The sequence below is a fragment of the Ipomoea nil genome, unplaced genomic scaffold (assembly GCF_001879475.1).
Source record: "Ipomoea nil cultivar Tokyo-kokei standard unplaced genomic scaffold, Asagao_1.1 scaffold2845, whole genome shotgun sequence".
Lineage (NCBI taxonomy): Eukaryota > Viridiplantae > Streptophyta > Magnoliopsida > Solanales > Convolvulaceae > Ipomoea > Ipomoea nil.
The window spans coordinates 5482238-5503082 of NW_017619273.1; the positions used below are offsets into that span (position 1 = coordinate 5482238).

General features: G+C 34.6%; 2 protein-coding genes across 3 annotated transcripts; one reads left to right on the plus strand and one right to left on the minus strand.

Annotated features, from left to right (window-relative positions):
• The first annotated feature begins 3896 nt into the window (after positions 1-3896).
• Positions 3897-8253, plus strand: LOC109160302 (GDSL esterase/lipase At1g54790-like). Its single transcript, XM_019308612.1, has 5 exons — positions 3897-4207; positions 5411-5614; positions 6273-6439; positions 6963-7233; positions 7893-8253. The coding sequence occupies exons 1-5, from the start codon at positions 3901-3903 to the stop codon at positions 8159-8161; spliced, it is 1218 nt and encodes a 405-aa protein (XP_019164157.1). The 5' UTR covers positions 3897-3900; the 3' UTR covers positions 8162-8253.
• A 114-nt stretch (positions 8254-8367) lies between these two features.
• LOC109160301 (elongation factor 1-gamma 2-like) lies at positions 8368-11511 on the minus strand. Of its 2 annotated transcripts, none has more exons than XM_019308609.1 (8): positions 11407-11511; positions 11255-11305; positions 10183-10332; positions 10050-10110; positions 9907-9959; positions 9707-9808; positions 9053-9590; positions 8368-8965 (listed from the first exon to the last, which is right to left on the minus strand). In XM_019308609.1, exons 2-8 carry the CDS (start codon positions 11261-11263, stop codon positions 8586-8588), a joined length of 1293 nt encoding a protein of 430 aa, XP_019164154.1. In that variant the 5' UTR covers positions 11264-11305; positions 11407-11511; the 3' UTR covers positions 8368-8585. The 2 variants fall into 2 exon arrangements, with proteins under 2 accessions (XP_019164154.1, XP_019164155.1); XM_019308610.1 differs by having other exon boundaries at positions 11398-11421.
• Positions 11512-20845: the final 9334 nt, after the last annotated feature.

Below are 20845 nucleotides of genomic sequence, written 5' to 3' on the forward strand. Positions count from 1 at the left end.
GGCATCACAACTGAAGTCTGAGTACGGGAATGCTATGCAAGAGTTCAAGAAAAATGTCTCTAAGAGTAGCTGCTTAGAAACACTGAAGAAGCTGAGCAACCTTCTGACGTGAAAGATAACTTTGAGCAGGATGCAAGCTGTTAGGTTTGTTGCAACAAAGTTTCCTTCGGTTCACCCAGACAACCTCGGACTCCCCTGTCCAGCTCCACCTCTACGACAATGCCAATCTTGTTCTCCAATACCAGACAACAATGTTGTGGCAGAGTTTCGATTCACCCACATACACGCTTCTTCCTCAACAACCCATAACCGGAGCTTCAAATCTAGTCTCGGCGAAAGCTTAACGAATCATTCCTTCGACTTCTACAAACTTAATTTAATTTTGTTCGACGCCGATAACGTCCTCCGCCTTCTCAGCAATCTGATTAAACCTCCCTCTAATCTCTCTAATCTTATGGGTAGTCTTGAATTGATATATAAGGACATCTGGGCGTGTAAACAATTTGCGTACCTTTGTCAGAATATCGCTGCAAGAACGCAACTTTCGCAGTTGACATGTCATACTTTTAATTCATATTTAATTATTTAAATAAGTCAATAAGAAAATACCTCCACATCAGCATATTATAACCTATAACTTGAAAGAAACTTGTAAAAAGTTCTAGGTGAAAAAAATTTATTGGTTCATGGATCGAAATATCAATTATGAAATATTAGGGTGCATGATGAAGAATCTGTTGTACTTCATGGTGCTGGATGACACTTTAGCCTTGTTTTTTTTTTTTTTTGACAATAAATTAAAATTTTCTTCGTTTGTTCGAATATCACGTTTTTTTTTTCTCGATTCTTTCTCTGTTTGTTCTCCTTCCATTGACAACAATATCCATTTGAATTTATGAAGTGTAAAAATAATAGACGAATTAAGCAACTAATCCAATCTCAAAAAGTAACCAACAGATTGCCATTAATTGCAATCGAACATGAAATTTTTGAGAAAGTAGACATTGAATTTTTGGTGGATAATTTTGCAATTAAACATGCTTGAATAATGTCACTTTTCGATTGAAATTTGAATGATAAAATTTTTATTGACTATTTTGTATTTTGATACAGTACTATACAATGAGTATTTATTATTTACTTTATATATTCTTCCCAAAAGGTTGAATCCCCAACCCTAAGGGCCCCCCACACCCCAACCCGACAGAACATTTGGGAGAATGTAAATCATGGTAAGTCAAATTTACTTTATATATTAAAATGATACAAAAAGGGAGTTCATATTGAACTTTTAAACGGGACTTTTTTTTTTTTTTTGGGAGTAAAAGGTTTTCATTAAAATCGACCAAATTCATCCTCAAAGTGTCTAAAATGACAAGGAGGGAGAGGAGTCAAGTTCCAAACAAAGCAATCACACATGGAACAAGCTACCCGAACAAGTTCGTAAGCTATTTTATTCGCTAATTGTTTAACTAAGGAGAAAAATATATTGAAATTTCTAGCAAACGGATTGATATCATCATAATCAAGCCCGAAGGAGCACATACGGTTTCAGCCTTCAGCTCTTGAAAAACAACTTAAGCATCCATTTCGACTTGAATCTGATTGAATCTCAGCTCTTTAATCCAACTAAGCGCTTCATCACAAACTCCAAGAAATCAATTTATTTATTTATTTTTAAAACCACCCTTTAACACGCTAAGAATTATTTTCAAACTAAGAATCTAAAAATTATTTTCAAACTTAAAATCTAAAAATTGTAAACATGGAATAGTCCAAATCCAATATTAATAGGGAATTCGAATTACAATTCTCTAGTCTCTAGTTATAAAGTTACAACCAGCAACTAAAAAATTAACAAACAATCAACTCAAAATCCAAATTTAATTACAAATATATCAATTTTTTACTTTCTATTTTATTTTATGTATTTTTTTTTATTAACGCCATTCGAATGTAATTTTCCTTTCTGGGTTGGCAAGAAAGACAAATTATACCGTAAACCATAATTCACATGGATGCAACGTCAAGCACGAACCACAGAGTCATTTAGCTATCTGGTTATGATATCCTACTTAAAATCAATTGGTGATAAGTAAGTAGATATTAACCATTTAACTATATCTCTCAATGATAAGCCACAACGTCACGTCTCGAATTGAGTAAGGATTGAACTCGGCCATATATATATATATATATATATATATATATATATATATATATATATATATATATATATATATATATATATATATATATATATATATATATATATTCATTTTTAATATATTGAAGTTCATTTTATTATGTAGTATACACTAAAAATAAACACATAATACACTAAAAATAAATTTTTAAATCAATGATTCATCTTCATATGAACCATGCATGGTCCACACTATAACGGGCAAGAGAAGCCCGTAGGTGTGTTGCAAAACTTGCCATCCGTAAAAGCAAATTCTAATATTCGTTTGCAGAAAGCAAATGGAGTTTGGTCCCATCCATCAACCAAATTTCACTTCTCCACAAGCAATAATTTCATTCACCCAAATATGTCCTTGCCCTTCAATTTTCTAGCGTGATGAACATTTAGATCAAGCTTGATGAATGCTTTAATTTCTTTGGACATTGATACAAAAACTGGTTTTAGCATGGCGAAACAAATAAAAGTCACTTTCATGTAGAAAATTGAGCTATAAAAAAGAAGATTTTAATGAGAGTGGGCTCAAGAGTCAAGATCATAAGCTGGCTCTGGCTTGCTTGTACAAGTCAAAAATGGTTGCCAAAATTTCTAGCTCCCAAAATGTTGAATCCCTAATTCTGACTTGACAAAATATTTGGGATAATGTAAATCATGGTGACTCAATGACTCAGCAGATAAGATCAAATGTGACCAAATGTCGATATATATAAAGAATTTGTCCATTTTAAACATAATCTCTACATTGTCACCGTCGAGATTCAAACATTGATCTCTTTTTTCTCAATTAATGCATAGAGGAACCCGAACTGTACTTTTTAAATGGTTTTTTAGAAAAGCAAATTTTAACCTCTCTTTCTCAATAAATGGCGGCTTAGACAATATTAAATCATGAGAAATTCTACGAAAATGCATCATCAACTATTATAAATACAAATGGGTAGTGTTTTCGTAAATAAAAAAGGTATTATTATTATTATTATTATTATTATTTTTTTTTTTTTTGAAAACCATGTATTTTTATTTTTAGTCTCATTATTAATTTATTATTAAATCACTTCTACATTCGATGTATAAATATTATTTTATCATATTTTGTCCCCAAATATTATTTTTGTTACATTTGATGTATATGATGGGTCGGGTGGGGTTTAGGCATGATTTGTACATAAAACACCGCAAGTTTAAATTTTTAAGACCCAGCTCTGACACACCACTCACTATCACCCAAAAAACTCAATCAATGCGGGGTGGATTCAGGTATGGATATCTGCGGGTCAGATTGAAAGTGTCATCCTTCCCATCTAGTAATGACAAGAATATAAAAAGTGGGCAAGAATATAAAAAACATTATCCTAGACATTGGCCCACTGGATGAGAAATATCATTTAAGACTTGCTTTCAGCATCACATTAGGAGTTTGGGTTTGAATTAGACTCTTTGTGCATGATGTTGAGTTCCAAATTTAGATTGGGACAATTTACCTCCTCATGAGTCTGAGACTGATTTTTGAGGTCAGATAAAATCACAAAACTTAAGTTAGTTATAAAAATAATAAAGAATATAAAAAGTAAGAAAAGAAACTGCATGATAGTCTGAAGTCCTAATTGTCTTTCTCTACACATCATCATCCCCATACCACCCCCCCCCCCCCACCCCCCACCATGAGCACTTGTGTATATTATTATGGATTTATGGCAATGGAAATAATACCATCCACAATGCGCTCCGCACCCTGTTTGGTGACACTGAAAATCACAACAATGTCTTCTTCCCTTTTTCAAATCTCCCTTGTTTTCTTCATAACAATCTTCTCTTCTCCCTTTGCCAATGCCGCCATTGATTTGAAGTACCCAGCAGTGTTCAACTTCGGCGATTCAAACTCCGACACCGGCAACCTTATCGCCGCCGGGATCGGCGACCCCCTCCTATCCCCAAACGGACAATCTTTCTTCCACCAACCGTCCGGGAGGTTCTGTGATGGACGCCTCATCACCGACTTTCTCAGTACGTCAATTAAAACTTCGTCTTCCTAGGATACCTATGTTAGTTAATTAATTATTCATCATTAGAAACATATATGCATGCTACTTCTTAACTACGACCATCTTGTACTCAATCTGTTAATGCTCCATAATTTAGTTCAAAAGTTGGTTAACCTAACCACGCACAAGTATAATGAATTGAAATAATTAGTGAACCTAGCTCCTTAATTATATAGTGTTTGGTTCATAGCTGTTAAAAAAAAAAAAAAACACTAATTAATCAAAGACTTATATTGAGATTTTAACCAAGTCAAACAGCTAGCTAGTGATCAAATAAATCAATTTTACAGCATGTGTAGTCCAAATCTAAAATTATAATTCAATTTTAATTTGTAACTTTTTCATATTTAGCATAAGGTTTTATATCTCTTTCTCAATTGTCATTATTTTCAATTTTCTGCCTTCTTCGCTCTTCAAGTCATATTTGTTTTTCTTCACGGCGTTATAATCACATGTTTAACATTGCATTAAAGATAGAATGAAGATTTGTAATTTAAATTTACTTGAATTTTAAAATTGCATAGTTAGTTGGTTTTTTTTTTTTTTTTTTTTTTTTTTTTTTTTTTTTTTTTAATGGGAGGCTTGACAAATTATGGTTTTAATTTTTGAATACTTGAAATCTTGTATTACGGAGTATAATTTTTTTAAAACTTAAAAAAATTCACCATCCTATCTTCATCCAATTCATCAAATCCGCCATTAATTGATTGGATCTGCACCCCTAACTAATGTAAATGCAAATGAGATTTTTCAAATCCACTTTTAGTGGATTGGATGCGGATTCTCTCAAAATCCGCTGCAATCCACTCTGCACTCACCATTTATCTATTTATCTGTTATTTCTTTTCTATTTTTTAACCAACCAAACATTTGAATATAATTTTGCATGTAATTTCGTAATCCAACCAAATTTTTTAGATTATTATATATGTTTTTACATTGTTTTTAAAGATGATGGATCATAAATTATACAACCTTTTAAATGCTTCCTCAGTTCCTCCGTCCCAAAATAGATTCACTAAAATTGTGTTTGGCACAATTTTATCCAATATGCAAATTTGTTAAATTAAGAGTAAATTATGAATTATTCGTAGCACGTAATCATAAATCGTTATCATAATTTATTTATAATCATAAATTTTTCTATATATGTTATGTTACACAGTGAAAGGTATTGGGCATGGGATCCCATTTCTGAACCCCTATTTGGACTCCATTGGAGGGCCAAGCTTCAAGAAGGGATGCAACTTTGCAACTGCAGCTTCTACTATACTTCCAACTCCCTCCTCTATCAGCCCATTTTCCTTGGGAGTTCAGGTTGCCCAGTTCCTAGAATTCAAGGCTCGAGCTCTCGATATTTTAGCCAAATGTAAGTTGTTACTAATTTACGAAAAAATGATACTTTTTGTCTTTCAATTATAACGATATAGTCAATCTTGCTTCCTGGATGTTCATTATTATTGTACATTTAGTTGTCAATGCAAATGTGGTTCTGTTGTGAAAGTTGTGTTGTTTGGTCTTTGATTAATGAGGAAATAATCGAGGATGTAAAAATAATAATTATCGCATTATTATAATTGATCGAAATTTTAGCTTTGTTTGGTAACATAGTTAGCTTATTAGTCAATTTTGATTTATTTGACCACTTTAACTTGGTTAAACAATCAATATGAGTGTTTGATTAATTAGTTTTTTGTAACAACTTATTGCTCTAAAATGCTAAAATTCAAAAAGTTGTTTAAAGTTGATTTTTCGATCACTTTTTTGATAAAAGTCATTTTGCATGTAATCAGCTATCATCTAATAGCTAATTTACCAAACACTTTTCTACAATCAGCTAATGATATAAGTAATCAAACTCACTAACCCAATCAGCTAACAGCTATTTACCAAACACCCTTTAAATGTTTGATTTGGTTCTTGATATTGTAGTATGGTTTTAGTTTAATCTTTAGGGCTACATTATTATATTTACTTATATCCAAATCATCCAAATATTTGAGCTTTAATTTAATCTGTGTGTGCAGCAAAGAAAATGAAAAAATATGTGCCTCCCAATGATTTCTTTGAGAAAGGTCTATACACATTTGATATGGGGCAGAATGATCTTGCCATTGCCTTTTATTCCAAGACATTAGATCAAATTCTTGCTTCAATCCCTGCAATTCTAAGGGGATTTGAAGATGGAATTCAGGTAAATAAGTCTTGTTATATATTATAGTGAAAGTATCCATTCATTCATAGTTTCTGTTTTGTTTAGTTATTTAGCCTGTAACATTGTACAATAACATATGGGAGGTGATCAATGACAGTATAATATAACACGGTATTAGGTGTCAAGTAAAAATCAAATGGTAGGTGACAACAAAAGTTAAGGAACCAAAATCGCACATATTTGCCTATTTGACCACACATTGGAGACTGATTTTACAATTGTCACAACCCCAACCAAGTTGGTCAGATTATTGGTTTAGAGGTCACAAGGTTTCAAGTTCGACTCCTAGTGAGAACAGAGCGACCTATTATACAACCTAAGTTGATTTATCTCCTTATGGTCATTTGCTAGTTAGGATCACAAGGGCAGCTTACCCAATGCAGACCATCGAGTAGTGACTGCGGGAAAATGACTAAACATATATAACTAAAATACTAAGAATACATTTTTGCATGTATTAGAACTCCTTAAAAGACTAATTTTTTTTTTTTTTTAATCTTAGGCATTATATGAGGAAGGGGCAAGAAATTTTTGGGTCCACAATACAGGTCCTCTGGGATGCCTAGCACAAAACGTTGCAAAATTTGGGAGTGATCCATCAAAGGTGGATGGGTTAGGATGTGTGAGAGCACACAATGAGGCTGCCAGTCTCTTCAACCTGCAGCTCCATTCTCTTTGCAACAAGTTGCAAGCCCAATATTCAGATGCAAATATAATATATGTTGACATCTTCACCATCAAGTCTAATCTCATTGCCAATTATTCCACAAATGGTTAGTGTTCCTACCTCTATCTATCTTTCCACGATTACAACTTTACAAGTAGTGTCCCCACCACCACTAGGTTATACTTAATTCTTGAACTAACCAACTTGATTGGTGTGGGTAATCATGTTCATCCATTAAGAGAAGTCAAGGATTCAAAAGCACCCTCTTGTATAGAAAAAATAATATGGTTAGCACTTTGCCTCTTAAAAAGGCTACCAAATCAACTAGACTGGTGGCCAAAGGACACCAGATTTGGTCGCTTTCTTGATCTGAAGAAGGCGACACGCGACGGGTCGCCGATGGTGAATTTCATATCTAGAACTTCATTAACTGGTTATTCCAAGTGAATAACTGATTATTGGGTTCAAATGCACCAAAATGATGAGTTAGAGTGTTCAACTACAATTTTCAAAAGTTGAGGGGCCTGTGTAAAGTTCAAAGAGTCAATACCCCACCACCGGGGTTCGATCCTATGACCTTCCCTCAATGGGAGTCACAAGGTGCTTGGCAAAAAAAAATAAAAAAACATTCATAATTTAGATCACAAACTCATTACACCACTCGGACCATTAAAGTCTTTGGCATTAGGTTATAGGTGTTTTCTTTATAATCCTTGACTATTGTTGAATAGTTAAACAGAAAAGTGCATCATCCTGATGTTGCAGGATTTGAACAGCCATTAATGGCATGCTGTGGGGTGGGTGGCCCTCCCTTGAACTATGACAGCAGGGTAGCATGTGGTCAGACAAAGGTTTTGAATGGTACAACAGTCACAGCCACAGGGTGCAATAACAGCAATGCATATATTAACTGGGATGGAATTCACTACACAGAAGCAGCAAATCAGTATGTTGCAGACCAAATTATGACAGGAAAATACTCAGATCCACCTTTGGCTGACATGATGACATTCCCCCTTCAACTCAACGTCTAATATAATCATTGTTTCATTTTCTCATTTTCGGTTTACTAATAAAATTAAAGGAGTTCCATATATGCTGCTTCAGATGTATGTCAGACATCAAACCCACAGCCAAATGTAATAACTAATGCACAATTTGACTACTCTTCTACTACTACTAAGACATAAGAATTTCAATATTCAAACTATTTGCATATAGTATGAAACTATGAAGGGAATACGTCAAGAAAAAAAGCATATTGTCATGAACTTGCTTTTACTGCTTGTATAATAGATCAAAGTCAAAAACATAAATTTTAATCACAGAGCAGTAATTCTTTGGGGTGAAAGAAATCACATTATAAATGAAGAAGGAAATACTAACTTGCAGGACAAAATTAAGTAGCACTAGAAACTAGAGATAAGGGGAAAACCCATGGATGCAATTCTACTGTACTCACTTGAAACACTTGGCATCCAAAAGATCCTCGCCTTCAAAAGGCTCGTGGTCCTCAATCATCTGGTTGACCCGCTCTTTCTGAGCTTCATCGTTGATGTCTGCTTCCCTCCACTCATACAGCTCCATGTCATAGACTTCATCCATGATGAACTTTGGAATTTCTTTGCCACGGAAGAGCCACAACCCCTTCACCTTGAAGGGAGGCTGTGAACCAATCACCAACATTTTGCCAAATGCATACTTGCGTGCCAGATCCATTCTCTGAAGAAAACCGCTCACCTTGTTCAATGTTACAAAAGAAACAGTGTTCTCATCATTGTACTTGTAATCACAGAACCAGAGTGAGTAACCCTCAGGATCGTACATATCCCAAAAACCTGTTGAATCAATTAAGATAATAATAAGCTTCATGACAAGAACATAATAAGGTATACAGAGAGATACAGAAAGGAACACGTGAATACCTTTGATGGCAACTTCCCGGAAGTTGGTCTTAGTGTTTGAGTAGAGCCTCTTCCATTCATCTAGAATCATCTTACTGGGTGGCAAAAGATCAAGAGGATTCTTTGGCTTGGGCTTTGGTGCTTCTTCCTCTGCTCCTTCATCTGATTTTGGCTCTTCCTTCTTGGGTTTTGGCTCTTCTTTCTTGGCTTCCTTCTTTGCCCCTTTCTTTGGTGGTTCCTCCCTCTGGGGTGTTGCAGGTTCTTTTGGCTGTGTTGGCTTCTTGGATGGAGGAGCTGGAACTGATTCTGCCTGTTTAATTTCTCCCAATATCTTGCTGAAATTTGGCTGATTAACCATAGTCCAGAAATATCTCTCCACATGAGGGAATTCCTTAGTAAAGCTCTTAGTCAAGATCATCTTAAATCCAATGCTAAGATTGCAGGTCATAATAATGTCAGCCAGTGTGACGGAGTGCCCAACCAAGAAGGTGTGAGAGGCAAGGTGCAGGTTCAAGGCATCCAATGCTCTCTTAAGTGCAGAAACTGCAACTTCTTCAGCCTGTTTGGGCAATGTTAACAGAAAGTTATCGAGCAATTATCATCGAGTGTCAAGTGGATCGCTGTAGTCAGCAATCCCAAGGTGCATAAGGAACAAAGAGAAGCAAATTCACATACCGGAGGCAAATATACACCCCAGCCAAGTCGAGGATACAACCACCTGCCAATATTAGCATCAACCTCCGTAGCCGCGAAATCATTCCATTGTTCAACATGGCCCTTTACAGGTGATGATCAACAAACAATTGGCACATTTCAACAAAGCAAAATAAGTAATGTGCTGAACTTAATTAAATTGAAATTTAAAGATAACTTACATATTCAATCAATGAAGAGCCAAAAAGTGGACCATCAGGCTTCAATTTAGCAACTAGAATAATTAATAGAAGTAAAATCAGGATAGAACATTGCTTGAATGCTTGCAGGATCAGATTGAATGGAAATAAAACAAAATTCTCACCATATCGTGCAATTGCATTGCTCTCAAACACAGGCCCCTCAGGTGTTTCAAGCACAGGAACCTACACAAATGTCGGCAAAAAACATTAAAAAGTGTGAATGAAAATTCATTTTTCCAACAGGGGATGTACTACCTTTCCAATTGGATTCATCTTAAGAAACTCAGGAGTCTTGTTTGATACACCCATCTGAAAGTCCTTCACTAATTCAATCTTTACACCATTGTATTCTGCAGCAATGAGAGCCTTGCAAGCATTTTTGTTCGTACTGGAGGAATGCAGAGTCTATCATGCAGGGAAAAAAGTTAGTGTGTTATGAATGACAGAACTTGCATATAATGAATACCAACCAAAGGTTAATGTATCACTGAACAAATTCATATGCAGTTAAGTTGATAAACTATTGCTGTTATCAACTTAAGAGCTCTACTTTGTATATACTATATAGTCCACAAAACATGCTGCTTTTAACATGAAAAAAAAAAAATGCCCACAACAAATCATCAATAAATCAATAGTTTTTTTTAATGCTTATGTCTTTCAAGCATAAAATTATGTAAGCAACAAAAATATTTGAACGTGGTACATATACAACGTAAAACTAGCAAAGCATTTGAAGCCTTGAAGGGAAAATTTGCTCTCCAAAAAATCCTAAATATAAAATATACAAATTTAGAAAAAGAAAAATAATAAAGTTACTATGGCACTGCATTCTCCCATTCCTGAACACACAAATTTGAGCCACTGCCCATTTTACAGCAGGAGAGTCCATACACAGTCCTTACAGTAAAAAACCAGAAAAAACAAAGCATGCACACACATAAAACTAGCATCGTGTATGGAAAGAACAAGTGCAGCATCTGATCAAGAAATATAAGACACTCATAAAAGACAATTTACAAAAATACAGATTACAGAATTTCTCATAACCAGATTAAAAAAAAAAAAAATGTAACCCGCCAAGTTTAAGGTATAATGATCATCAATTCAATGCATCTTCTTGAAACAAATGTACAAAGCATTAAAAATTTAGGTTCGAGACATGAAAACATCAGCAAAAGGGATCATCTTTTAGTCAAAGGCAGACAAGCTATATATATAATTTTCCAGCAAAAAGCAATATTATCAACAAATTAGCAAACGGATAGCACCCAAAACTGCTACTGATCAAGAATCAAGTATAAAAGAGAAGATCTTAAGGATTCACCAGAGCCATGGCTTCGGTGTAGAAACTTCAATGGATTATCACCGCAGAAACCTGACCAAAAAAAAAAAAAAAAAAACAAACAAATCACCGATAATCATCAGGAGAATATAAATTCAAAGATATGTATATAGAGAGATATTTAGTAGTGAAACCTGGGTTTGGCTCCGGAGAAAGTGGTGGAGGTTTAGGGTTTCTGTTGATTGTGATCAAATACGTGGGAATGTGGTTTGAGAATCGTTACATGGATACCTTTCTGGATACCCGAAATGTAATAGGATTATATCGGGTCCGGGCCAAACGAGAAAGGTTAGTTCAATTTAACCATTTTAGTTTATGCAACATGTGAATAGAAATGACACATATCTCAAACAAAATAAATAAAAAAATCTTTGATTTACGAAAAAATTTGTAACCGTTACATAAAAATAAATTTTGAGTAAAGTTCGTCTTTTGACTATAGCATGCATAAATTAAAATAAAATAAATTTAATTCTTTTTTTTACAAGAAAAATAAATTTAATTATATTCTTAAATAGTCAATCAATTAATTTTTTAGGAAAAATCACAATTTTGATCTCTAGTTATTCTTGAATTGTTAATGTGGTTTCTGTTGCAATTTGGCCTATCAACTAGCTCAGTTCTCGCGTGATGTTTGCACGGTACTGCTTCGTGATTGTATGTATATGAGTAGATAAAAAAAAAAAAAAAAGTAAAAGGGAGATGAAAAACACAATGTATAGAACACAATATCATAAGACTATCTTTTCATTTAGCTTTCACCCTCAATTTATAGGGACCATTACAACCTTTCACATACTTATCATAAACAAGATATTAAGTAGAAGGCAAATGAAGAGTCTCAAGATTAATGGCCACTAATTGAAATATTTATAACACTCCCCCTTGGCCATTAAATAACTATACTCATGCCTCGTTAAAAACCTCGCTAGAAAACCCAGTGGGAAAAACTAGACGAGGAAAAGAGTACACGAAGTATATTAAACCATTGTGTTGCACTGGTTGCCTCATTAAAAACCTTAGCCTAAGAAAACCCAGTGGGAAAAAAACTTAGCTAAGGAAAAGAGTACAACCATAAGCCTTCCGGGCAAAATCTTCAAGATTTCAAGGGCCTTCAAGACTATCCACTCAAGTGCACCAACATCGATTGCCTCATTAAAAACCCGAGTCTAAGAAACCCTGTGGGAAAAAACTTAGCTTTGGGGAAAAAGAGTACAACCATATGCTTTCAGAGCATAATCTTCAGGATTTCAAAAGCCTTCTAGATTGTCCATTCCAGTGCAGTTAGGGGTTGTCGCTCCCCCTGAAGATAACAATCTTCTAAGCCCACGCATCCCAATTTATGAACAAATTACTCAAAAGTGGATGTAGGCAGAGACTTAGTGAACATATCTGCAAGATTGTTTAGTGGGGAAAACATTCTCAACAAGAATTTTACAACTCTTCTAGAGTTCATGTGTGTAGAAGGGTTTAGGTGCATCATGTTTTGTAAGGTTCCCCTTAACAAAATTATTACTTGCTTGTGCAACACAATCTTATTTGTCCTCATATGGGACATTGGGGGTAAAAATATAGCATAACCAGATTGGGACTTGGCATCATAGGGATCAAATAAAAGAGCCAGTACCCAAGTAGCCATAAAAACCACATGTTGGTTTCTCACATAAAAGTCAAAATCTTTATACCTCGAAAATGCTGGAGGATATGTTAAACACAATTTCAATATTTCATTGTAGAGGGAGCACAAAACGTTGCTAGCAATTTCATCGCAAATTCAATATCAGGCCTGATGTGACTATAGAACTTCTAGTTCTATAATATTGCTCCAATAAAAATATCAAGTAATGGACTTCCAGTCCCAAAATATCCTCATTATCATCTTCGAGTCTAAATTGTTCTTTATCTACTTCAAGAGATTATTGGACACCTGTTAGTGTGATAAGTAAATGATACTTATCCATATAAAACATCTTCAAGACATTTTTCAAATAGGCTAACTGGTGTGTAAAACTTCTTCAAGGAAAAGCTCGATCTTCAGATCGAGACAATACTTGGGTTTCCCAAGTCTTTTATTTCAAAACTTCGTCTTTCGGCATGAGCTGATATCACCAAGCTCTTTATGTGTTTCAATAACATTTAAATCATCATTACCGACTGAGATAATAAACAAATAACTCCATTAGCAATTCTTTAACGAACACATAATGGTACATATTTGCATATTCCTTCTTCGGGAGGAAAACACTCAGTCAATAATATCCAAGTCATACAAAGACTTTAGTAGTTTAATGATACGCGTTGCCATTTTCACTTTCCCCATTTCAAAAGTGTTGAATCCATCGGAGATTTACAAATAAATATTAGTGTCTAATGACCAGTAAATTACGGTTATGACATTCATCAACTGCATATCTAAATTCATAATTCACTGCGAATAATGTTAATTTGCGGAATCTAATGCCATTTGTTGTGGGAGACAACATTTGATCAAAATTAATTCAGGGTCTCTGCGTAAACCCTTAAGCTACCAGTCTCGCTTTATATCATACCACCATATTGCTTGTATTTCTCTTTTGTACAAACACCTATTTGTAACCTTCAGGGTTAACATTAAATGGTGTACATGTTATAAAGAGAATACAGTTTTAGCGAGCTGAGTTGTACATGCCTTAATTGCCCTTTTATACATTAAAAAATCAAGACACTACCGGTGCCTAGCTCTGGATCCAGATTCTCATATATTGAGAGCAATTTATAAGGCAATTGTGTTGTCGACAACTATAACATTTTTCATAAATTTCTCCCATAAAATAATGGCGATTTCTAATTCAACCAGACTCTATACATTTCCCAAAGATATTTTTATCTGGCCGTTCCACATCCCCAATATTATGATTTTGGGTGCACCTAAAATTTTACTGGGGTTTTTTGCCTTCTGGACGAATGTCTTCAGGACATACTTCTTTAAGCGATTTCAAGAGTGACACCATTTTCTACTAGATTTAGCTTTCCGCGGATTATACCAACATGTCTCCACGCTTCTAGCGTCAAGGAGCATTGGTAGATACATATGGTCCAAGTTGGGGAAGATATATAGGACCTAATCACTCTTTTTATGATCAATATATATATTGACAGATTAATTATCTTCTGAACTTCTAGTTCAGTTTACTTATTTTTCCTGAACTTCTAGTTCAGTCTACCTATTACGTGGATTTAAATATTGAAGATCAATCATCCATAGAATTTCTCGGCATTCTATTAAATTTGAGATCTTATCTCCCCCTAATGTCGTGAAATGATCTTCATAAAGTGTGCAGTCAGCGTACCTATTTATATATTGATCCCATATCATGGGCTCTAATGATTTAAATAATAGACGGAGGTTTATAATCAACATATACATGCCCACAAAAGGTACGCTATGGTGGTGATATAGGAAAAGTACTGCACAATGTGAATAAAACGCAGATGGGAAATGTTTGGTTTTATACCAAGTACTAGGTTCTAGGGGGATAATTATGATATGCAGTAGATCAGATTGTGATAACCACAATAACATATAAAACTGATGTCCCCAACAAGAAAATATATAATCAGATATGAAAGCATACATATCAAAAGATATTATAAGGGTACACGACAATCGTAGGGAAGCTGTGAAGCTTGTCAAATAAAATAGATCTTCAAGATCTCTCGAAAATCCTTATCCTCAACTTTCCATTAGTTTCATTCACTGGTTTGCTTCGTGCAAATTCACATGATATAATTCGCTCCCTCATTTGCTTCGGGCAAACTGATATGATATCATTTGTTTTTATCTTTCAAACTAATAATATCTAAATCAGTCATATCATGTATGACATAAGTCAAGGATTATTCTTATAAAAGGGTATAGTACACCACCCCTTAAATAACACAGAATTGCACTAAGCCATACTTGGAGAGGAATTCGACATTTTGACATCTTAAATTTAGTCAAAAGATGATTATCATAATTTCTTGATAATAGCAATCCTTCCGGAATTGGTATAGGATATGTAGATCAAATAACAATTCAACTTTGAATTAGCAACCAGTCAATTGCATACGAGAGTCATGATTGAATGCATAAGAATAAATTTGAGTAAATAAGCATGCAAATTAAGAGAAGTAAACTTCCCGAATAGTAAATTTCGAATAGTTAATCTGAGTAGTAAAATCAGCAAAGTAAATCACTTTGTCCTCATAATAATTTGCGTCTAAAAATAACTTAACTTTTCAAATATTGCGGTCATGAATTAACTTTTCGGATGCTTCAGGCATAAACTAACTTCTCGGATGCTTCAAGCATAAGCTAACTTCTCGGATGCTTCAAGCATGAGCTAACTACTCGGATACTTCATGCTTCAGGCATGAACTAACTTTTTCGGCCATGAATATATTTTCATGCATTGTTCAAAATATTATCATGACACCAATCATTTCTTCAGCAATACCTCATCATTTCATTATCATTATTTATCGCAATATTTGCTTCAGGCAAATTAGCTAGAATCATCAAGATGAGGTTCATTCTCCGATGACCAAATGTTTTGGTGTGCGGCACGTAGGGATCAATGCCCTTCAGACCCACATTGTTAGCAAACCGCTTCTGGCTAAGATTTTGCCTCGATAAGTTTGGTCGTCCTTGAATATCTTGATCACTTTGTTTCTTATTCTGAGCTCGAAACTCATACCACACTGGTTATAATCTCGACCACATCCCCTTATAACGTTACTCAACTAGGTAATATTATGTGCTTCAGGCACCTGTGCAAACCCAACCAGGCATGCATTTTGATTCTTCGTCAACAACTATTTATGTTTCTTAGCCACAAGGAGTGCTAAAATCAGCTTAGGATACTTCTCATAATTTTGTGTTGTACTACTGCTGGAGTACAAATTACTCGCATGAAAAGTTGGCAATGTCTTTCCAATTAAATATTTATCTGAAACTTCTTGTTTAGAGTTTCAGTTGCGAGACTATTTTATGCATAGCTGAATTATAGTTCATCACTGACTTACATTATAATCTCAAAATTAAACATGAGATTAAACTAGTCAAAATGTGTCTTGGAGAAGAACATTTGATGACTTTTGGTCGGAATAGTCCTTCAGGGACTTTCATTCATTCAAGGGGTTCTTTTTCAATCAGATACTCATTTTTAAGATCGTGGTTCAAGTGGTGACATATGAAAATGAGAGCTTGTGCCTTCTGGGCATCGGTGCTCTGTGACTTAGCAACAAAAGTTTGGCTCAATTCTTTGGATGCCAAATAAATTTCAATATCTAGAACCCAACAATTGCTTCCTTCATAAGCGAGTTCAATAAATTCACATTTGACAATTGAATACGTAATCTACAAAACATATATCATATGTTCTCATATACATTCATAATATCACATGTTTATAGCAAAATAAGGAATTTAACATCTTCTAGATGCGAAATGAACTTTCCGTGATGAAATCAAAAGATAAAATCAGAAAACAAATTGATCTTTCGAATATACACAAAAACCGAAATGGTGCAACACGAATTGGTGAGGCAAACACCAAATTGATGCAACAAGCATCGACTCGTGTTTATAACATCAACTCGTGCTACAAGCAATAAGGCACGAATCGGTGCGAAAACACCGAATTGATGCAGCAAGCATCGACTCGTGTTTATTGCATCAACTCGCGCTACAGGCAACGAGTGGTGTTTCATTCTCCAATACACCGAATTGATGCTCCCAAGTCATCAATTAAACTTTAAAGTCTTACTCACTCTTAAGCTTCCACAAAATAAACTTTAACAATCTTAATTAAAAACCATTCGCAATTTTCAATGAAAGGCATGATCTACAAGATGATCATTTGATGCAACTTTAGGAAGCAATGTGACAACTTGGAAAAAAATCAATATTTTGAATACATGTTCAAGCAATGGATGAAGAAACATCTTTTACATAAATATGCATACATGTTTCTTAGCATTCTAATACAAACACAACAATCCGATGCAAACATATAATAAGGACCGATTATGCATTCGATATCCATAGTCATAGAACATACATGGATACATATACATACAATTTGGCATATAACTACATGTATTTACCATTTCAAAGCACCATGGATTCGTGGTTCATATAGAGCCTAACTCATATACAAGAATTTGAGAGAATAAATAAAGATAATATGTATTTACAAATGCATGTATTTTACCCAAATTCTTAATAATGTCTTGGTGTGGGGTTCATCACTCAAAAGTTGTTAACAAACAAGAAGAATAATCACTCATTTCATAGAAACAATAATTGAAGGTTCCAAACCAAACTCATAGCCATATATACACATAATATTTATATATAAACAATGGCATATGATTCAAAAAAACACAAAATGCACAGGAAAATGAACCAATAGTACCGTTCACCGGAGATTACAATAGAGACTCGTGCTGATAACGTGTTGCAATTTGGCCTATCAACTAGCTCAGTTCTCGCGTGATGTTTGCACGGTACTGCTTCGTGATTGTATGTATATGAGTATATATAGAATAGATAAGTAAAAGGGAGATGAAGAACACAATGTATAGAACACAATTTCATAAGACTATCTTTTCATTAAGCCTTCACCCTAAATTTATAGGGACCATTACAACCTTTCACATACTTATCATAAACAAGATATTAAGTAGAAGGCAAATGAAGAGTCTCAAGATTAATGGCCACTAATTGAAATATTTATAACATTTTTTGTCTTTTAATTCTTTTTGAAATATAATCCTCCAATTATCTCAAAAGTTGTAATTTGATCGTTGGTGTTATACACTTTCACTGCTGGAAATCAGCTAGACCTGACAATTATGGACACGACCCGTTAACACGACACGAAAATAACGGGTTAGTGTTTAGCCTTAACGTATTTCGTGTCGTTAACGGGTTGACCGGTTAAGGACCCGTTAGGTTTCGTGTCTTACCGGATCAACCCGTTAAACCTGTTAAGAACCCATTTAACCCGTAAATATTATCGAGTTAACCCGTTTACACAAACATGCTTATAACCTGTTAAAAACTATTGTCATGAATGAGATTACAAAAGATATCATGAACATGACTAACGATGAATTTACTACATTAGGTCAATATCTTACACCAATTATTCATGTTCAATAATTTGAAATTTGAATTTTTATTATGTTCAATTTTATTCTAAAACTAGTATGGACTACTTCTTTAATTATGATTGTTGAACGTTATTTTATCATTTTATGAATGTTATAAATTGAATATTTTAGTAGTTTGTTTGATGGGTTGAATGGTAGGTTTCACTTCTTTTTAATATAACTTAACTTTAAATTTTAGTTTTTTAATATATTAATAGGTCTAGCGGGTTTTAACGGGTTTCGTGTCGACACGAACCAAAACCTGTTAACAAAACGTGTTTATATGGGTTCCGATGTGGTTGGTTGTCTCAAGTGCGGTTGTGGGGTGAGATGAGAGTCATTGATCTTGTCAAGATCAACATCCAGGATTAACAAGAATTTTAAAAAAAAAATGCAATGGCAATTTGGTCTTTTTGCATCTATGTCAAATTTAAGGTATGTGATTTTCCTTCTTAAGTGCGTGGTTTTTGTGTTATGTGTTTAAGGTGCGTCAGTTATTATAAACTTAAGTGTGTCTGTCTAAAGCTTTAGGTGCGTGGTTTTCCTTTTTAAGGTGTGTGATTTGTGTGCTTAAGGTGTGTTAGTTGTTGAAACTTAAGGTGTGTTGGTTTAAAGCTTTAGGTGCGTGGTTTTCCTTCTTAAGGTTCGTGATTTTTGTGCTTAAGGTGCGTCAGTTGTTAGAAACTTAAGTGTCGGTCTAAAGTTTTGGGTGCATGGTTTTTCCTTTTTAAAGTGCGTCATTTTCTTTCTTAAGGTACATGATTTGTGTGCTTAATGTGCGTCAATTGTTGAAACTTAAGTGTGTCGGTCTAAAGCTTTAGGTGCGTGATTTTTGTTCCTAAGGTGCCTTGTTTTCCCCCCTTAAGATGCATCGGTCTAAAGTTTTAGATGCGTGAGTTTCCTTCTTAAGGTGCTTTGTTTTCCTTCTTAAGAAAAAATAAAATAAAATGACTTTTTTATTAATTTTATAAACAATTTCATGAATTCCTTGCTCAGATGAGAGCATTAATGGATGACGCACGTTAATTTTTTAAATTTTCATTGATTTGAATCGTTGATCTAGATTTGATCAATGGTTCAAATCTAACCCCATTTTTTATATGGGAGCAAATATGGGCCTTTGGAATCTTGAGATCAATGGTATATATAAAAAGGTGTTTTTTTTTTTTTTTTTTTTCATTTGTTGACTGATGAATTGGGTAGATTAATTAAGGTAGGGGTATTTTAGGGATTTGGATAGTAAATGTCGTCCACATTTTAGGGGATTATTTAATGATTTGATTTCTTAGATAGGTTTGGATTCTAGGTTGCACAAATTTCTCTGCAAAATGTACACAGTCAAACACTCAAGGACGCATAGTTCGCAATCAGAACAATTGCTAGGGATGGCAACGGGGCGGGGCGGGGGCGGGGAGTATACTCCCCGTCCCCGTCCCCGAAACCCCAACCCCGTCCCCATCCCCGTCCCCATCCCCGGCGGGGAATTAAAAATAGTCCCCATCCCCGTCCCCGCGGGGAATTTGGCGGGGACGAGGACTTCGATCAATTCTTAGTTAAAATATAAAATTAGTGTAATTTTTAATTTTAAAATAAAACTTTAAATCTTAATTTTAAAAAAAATTATATATATATATATATATATATATATATATATATATATATATATATATATATATATATTACATAATGCTACGGTACACAGTAGCAATGCTACTGTACACAGTAGCATTAAGTAATATATATATACTATTATAACTAAAATAAGTAGTATTAGCAATGTACTGTGTACCGTAGCATTATGTAATATATATATATATATATATATATATATATATATATATATATATATATATATATATATATATATATATAAAATTTATTTTAGTTATAATAATTATTCGGGGACGGGGTGGGGCGGGGAGGGGTATCCCCGTCCCCATCCCCGTCCCCGCCGGGGAATTCAAAAATTCCCCATCCCCGTCCCCGATCCCCGAAATTTTTCCCCGTCCCCGTCCCCATCCCCTACGGGGCCGGGGATCCCCGACGGGGACGGGGCATATTGCCATCCCTAACAATTGCTATGATTTTGCATACTACAATTTCAAAAGCTGCACAATAAAAAAAAAAATAGTAATATTCCAAAATTGACTCCCTATACATTGTAAGTCTCACACACACGCGCACACACACACACATACAGGGTTGCTTTCACATCAGGATAACAATATATAGAGGACTGTGAGGACAGATGTAGTCGTGTGTCATTAGTCTGTCGTATGTTGTGTGCATGGCCGAATGTAGTTGTGTGCCATTAGTCTGTATGTCATGTGCATGGCCGAATGTATCTGTGTATGTCATTAGTATGTATGTCGTGTGCATGGCCGAATATAGTCG

Bases quoted from the DNA above. Each gene is read 5' to 3' on its own strand.
- LOC109160302 (XM_019308612.1), top strand. From the start codon at position 3,901: ATGGAAATAATACCATCCACAATGCGCTCCGCACCCTGTTTGGTGACA. The intron at 4,208-5,410 runs GTACGTCAATTA...TATGTTACACAG, and splicing joins CCTCATCACCGACTTTCTCA to TGAAAGGTATTGGGCATGGG. The intron at 6,440-6,962 runs GTAAATAAGTCT...TTTTAATCTTAG, and splicing joins GATTTGAAGATGGAATTCAG to GCATTATATGAGGAAGGGGC.
- LOC109160301 (XM_019308609.1), bottom strand. The intron at 9,960-10,049 runs GTGAGAATTTTG...TAATTATTCTAG, and splicing joins CAATGCAATTGCACGATATG to TTGCTAAATTGAAGCCTGAT. The intron at 8,966-9,052 runs GTATTCACGTGT...TTGATTCAACAG, and splicing joins CCGGGAAGTTGCCATCAAAG to GTTTTTGGGATATGTACGAT.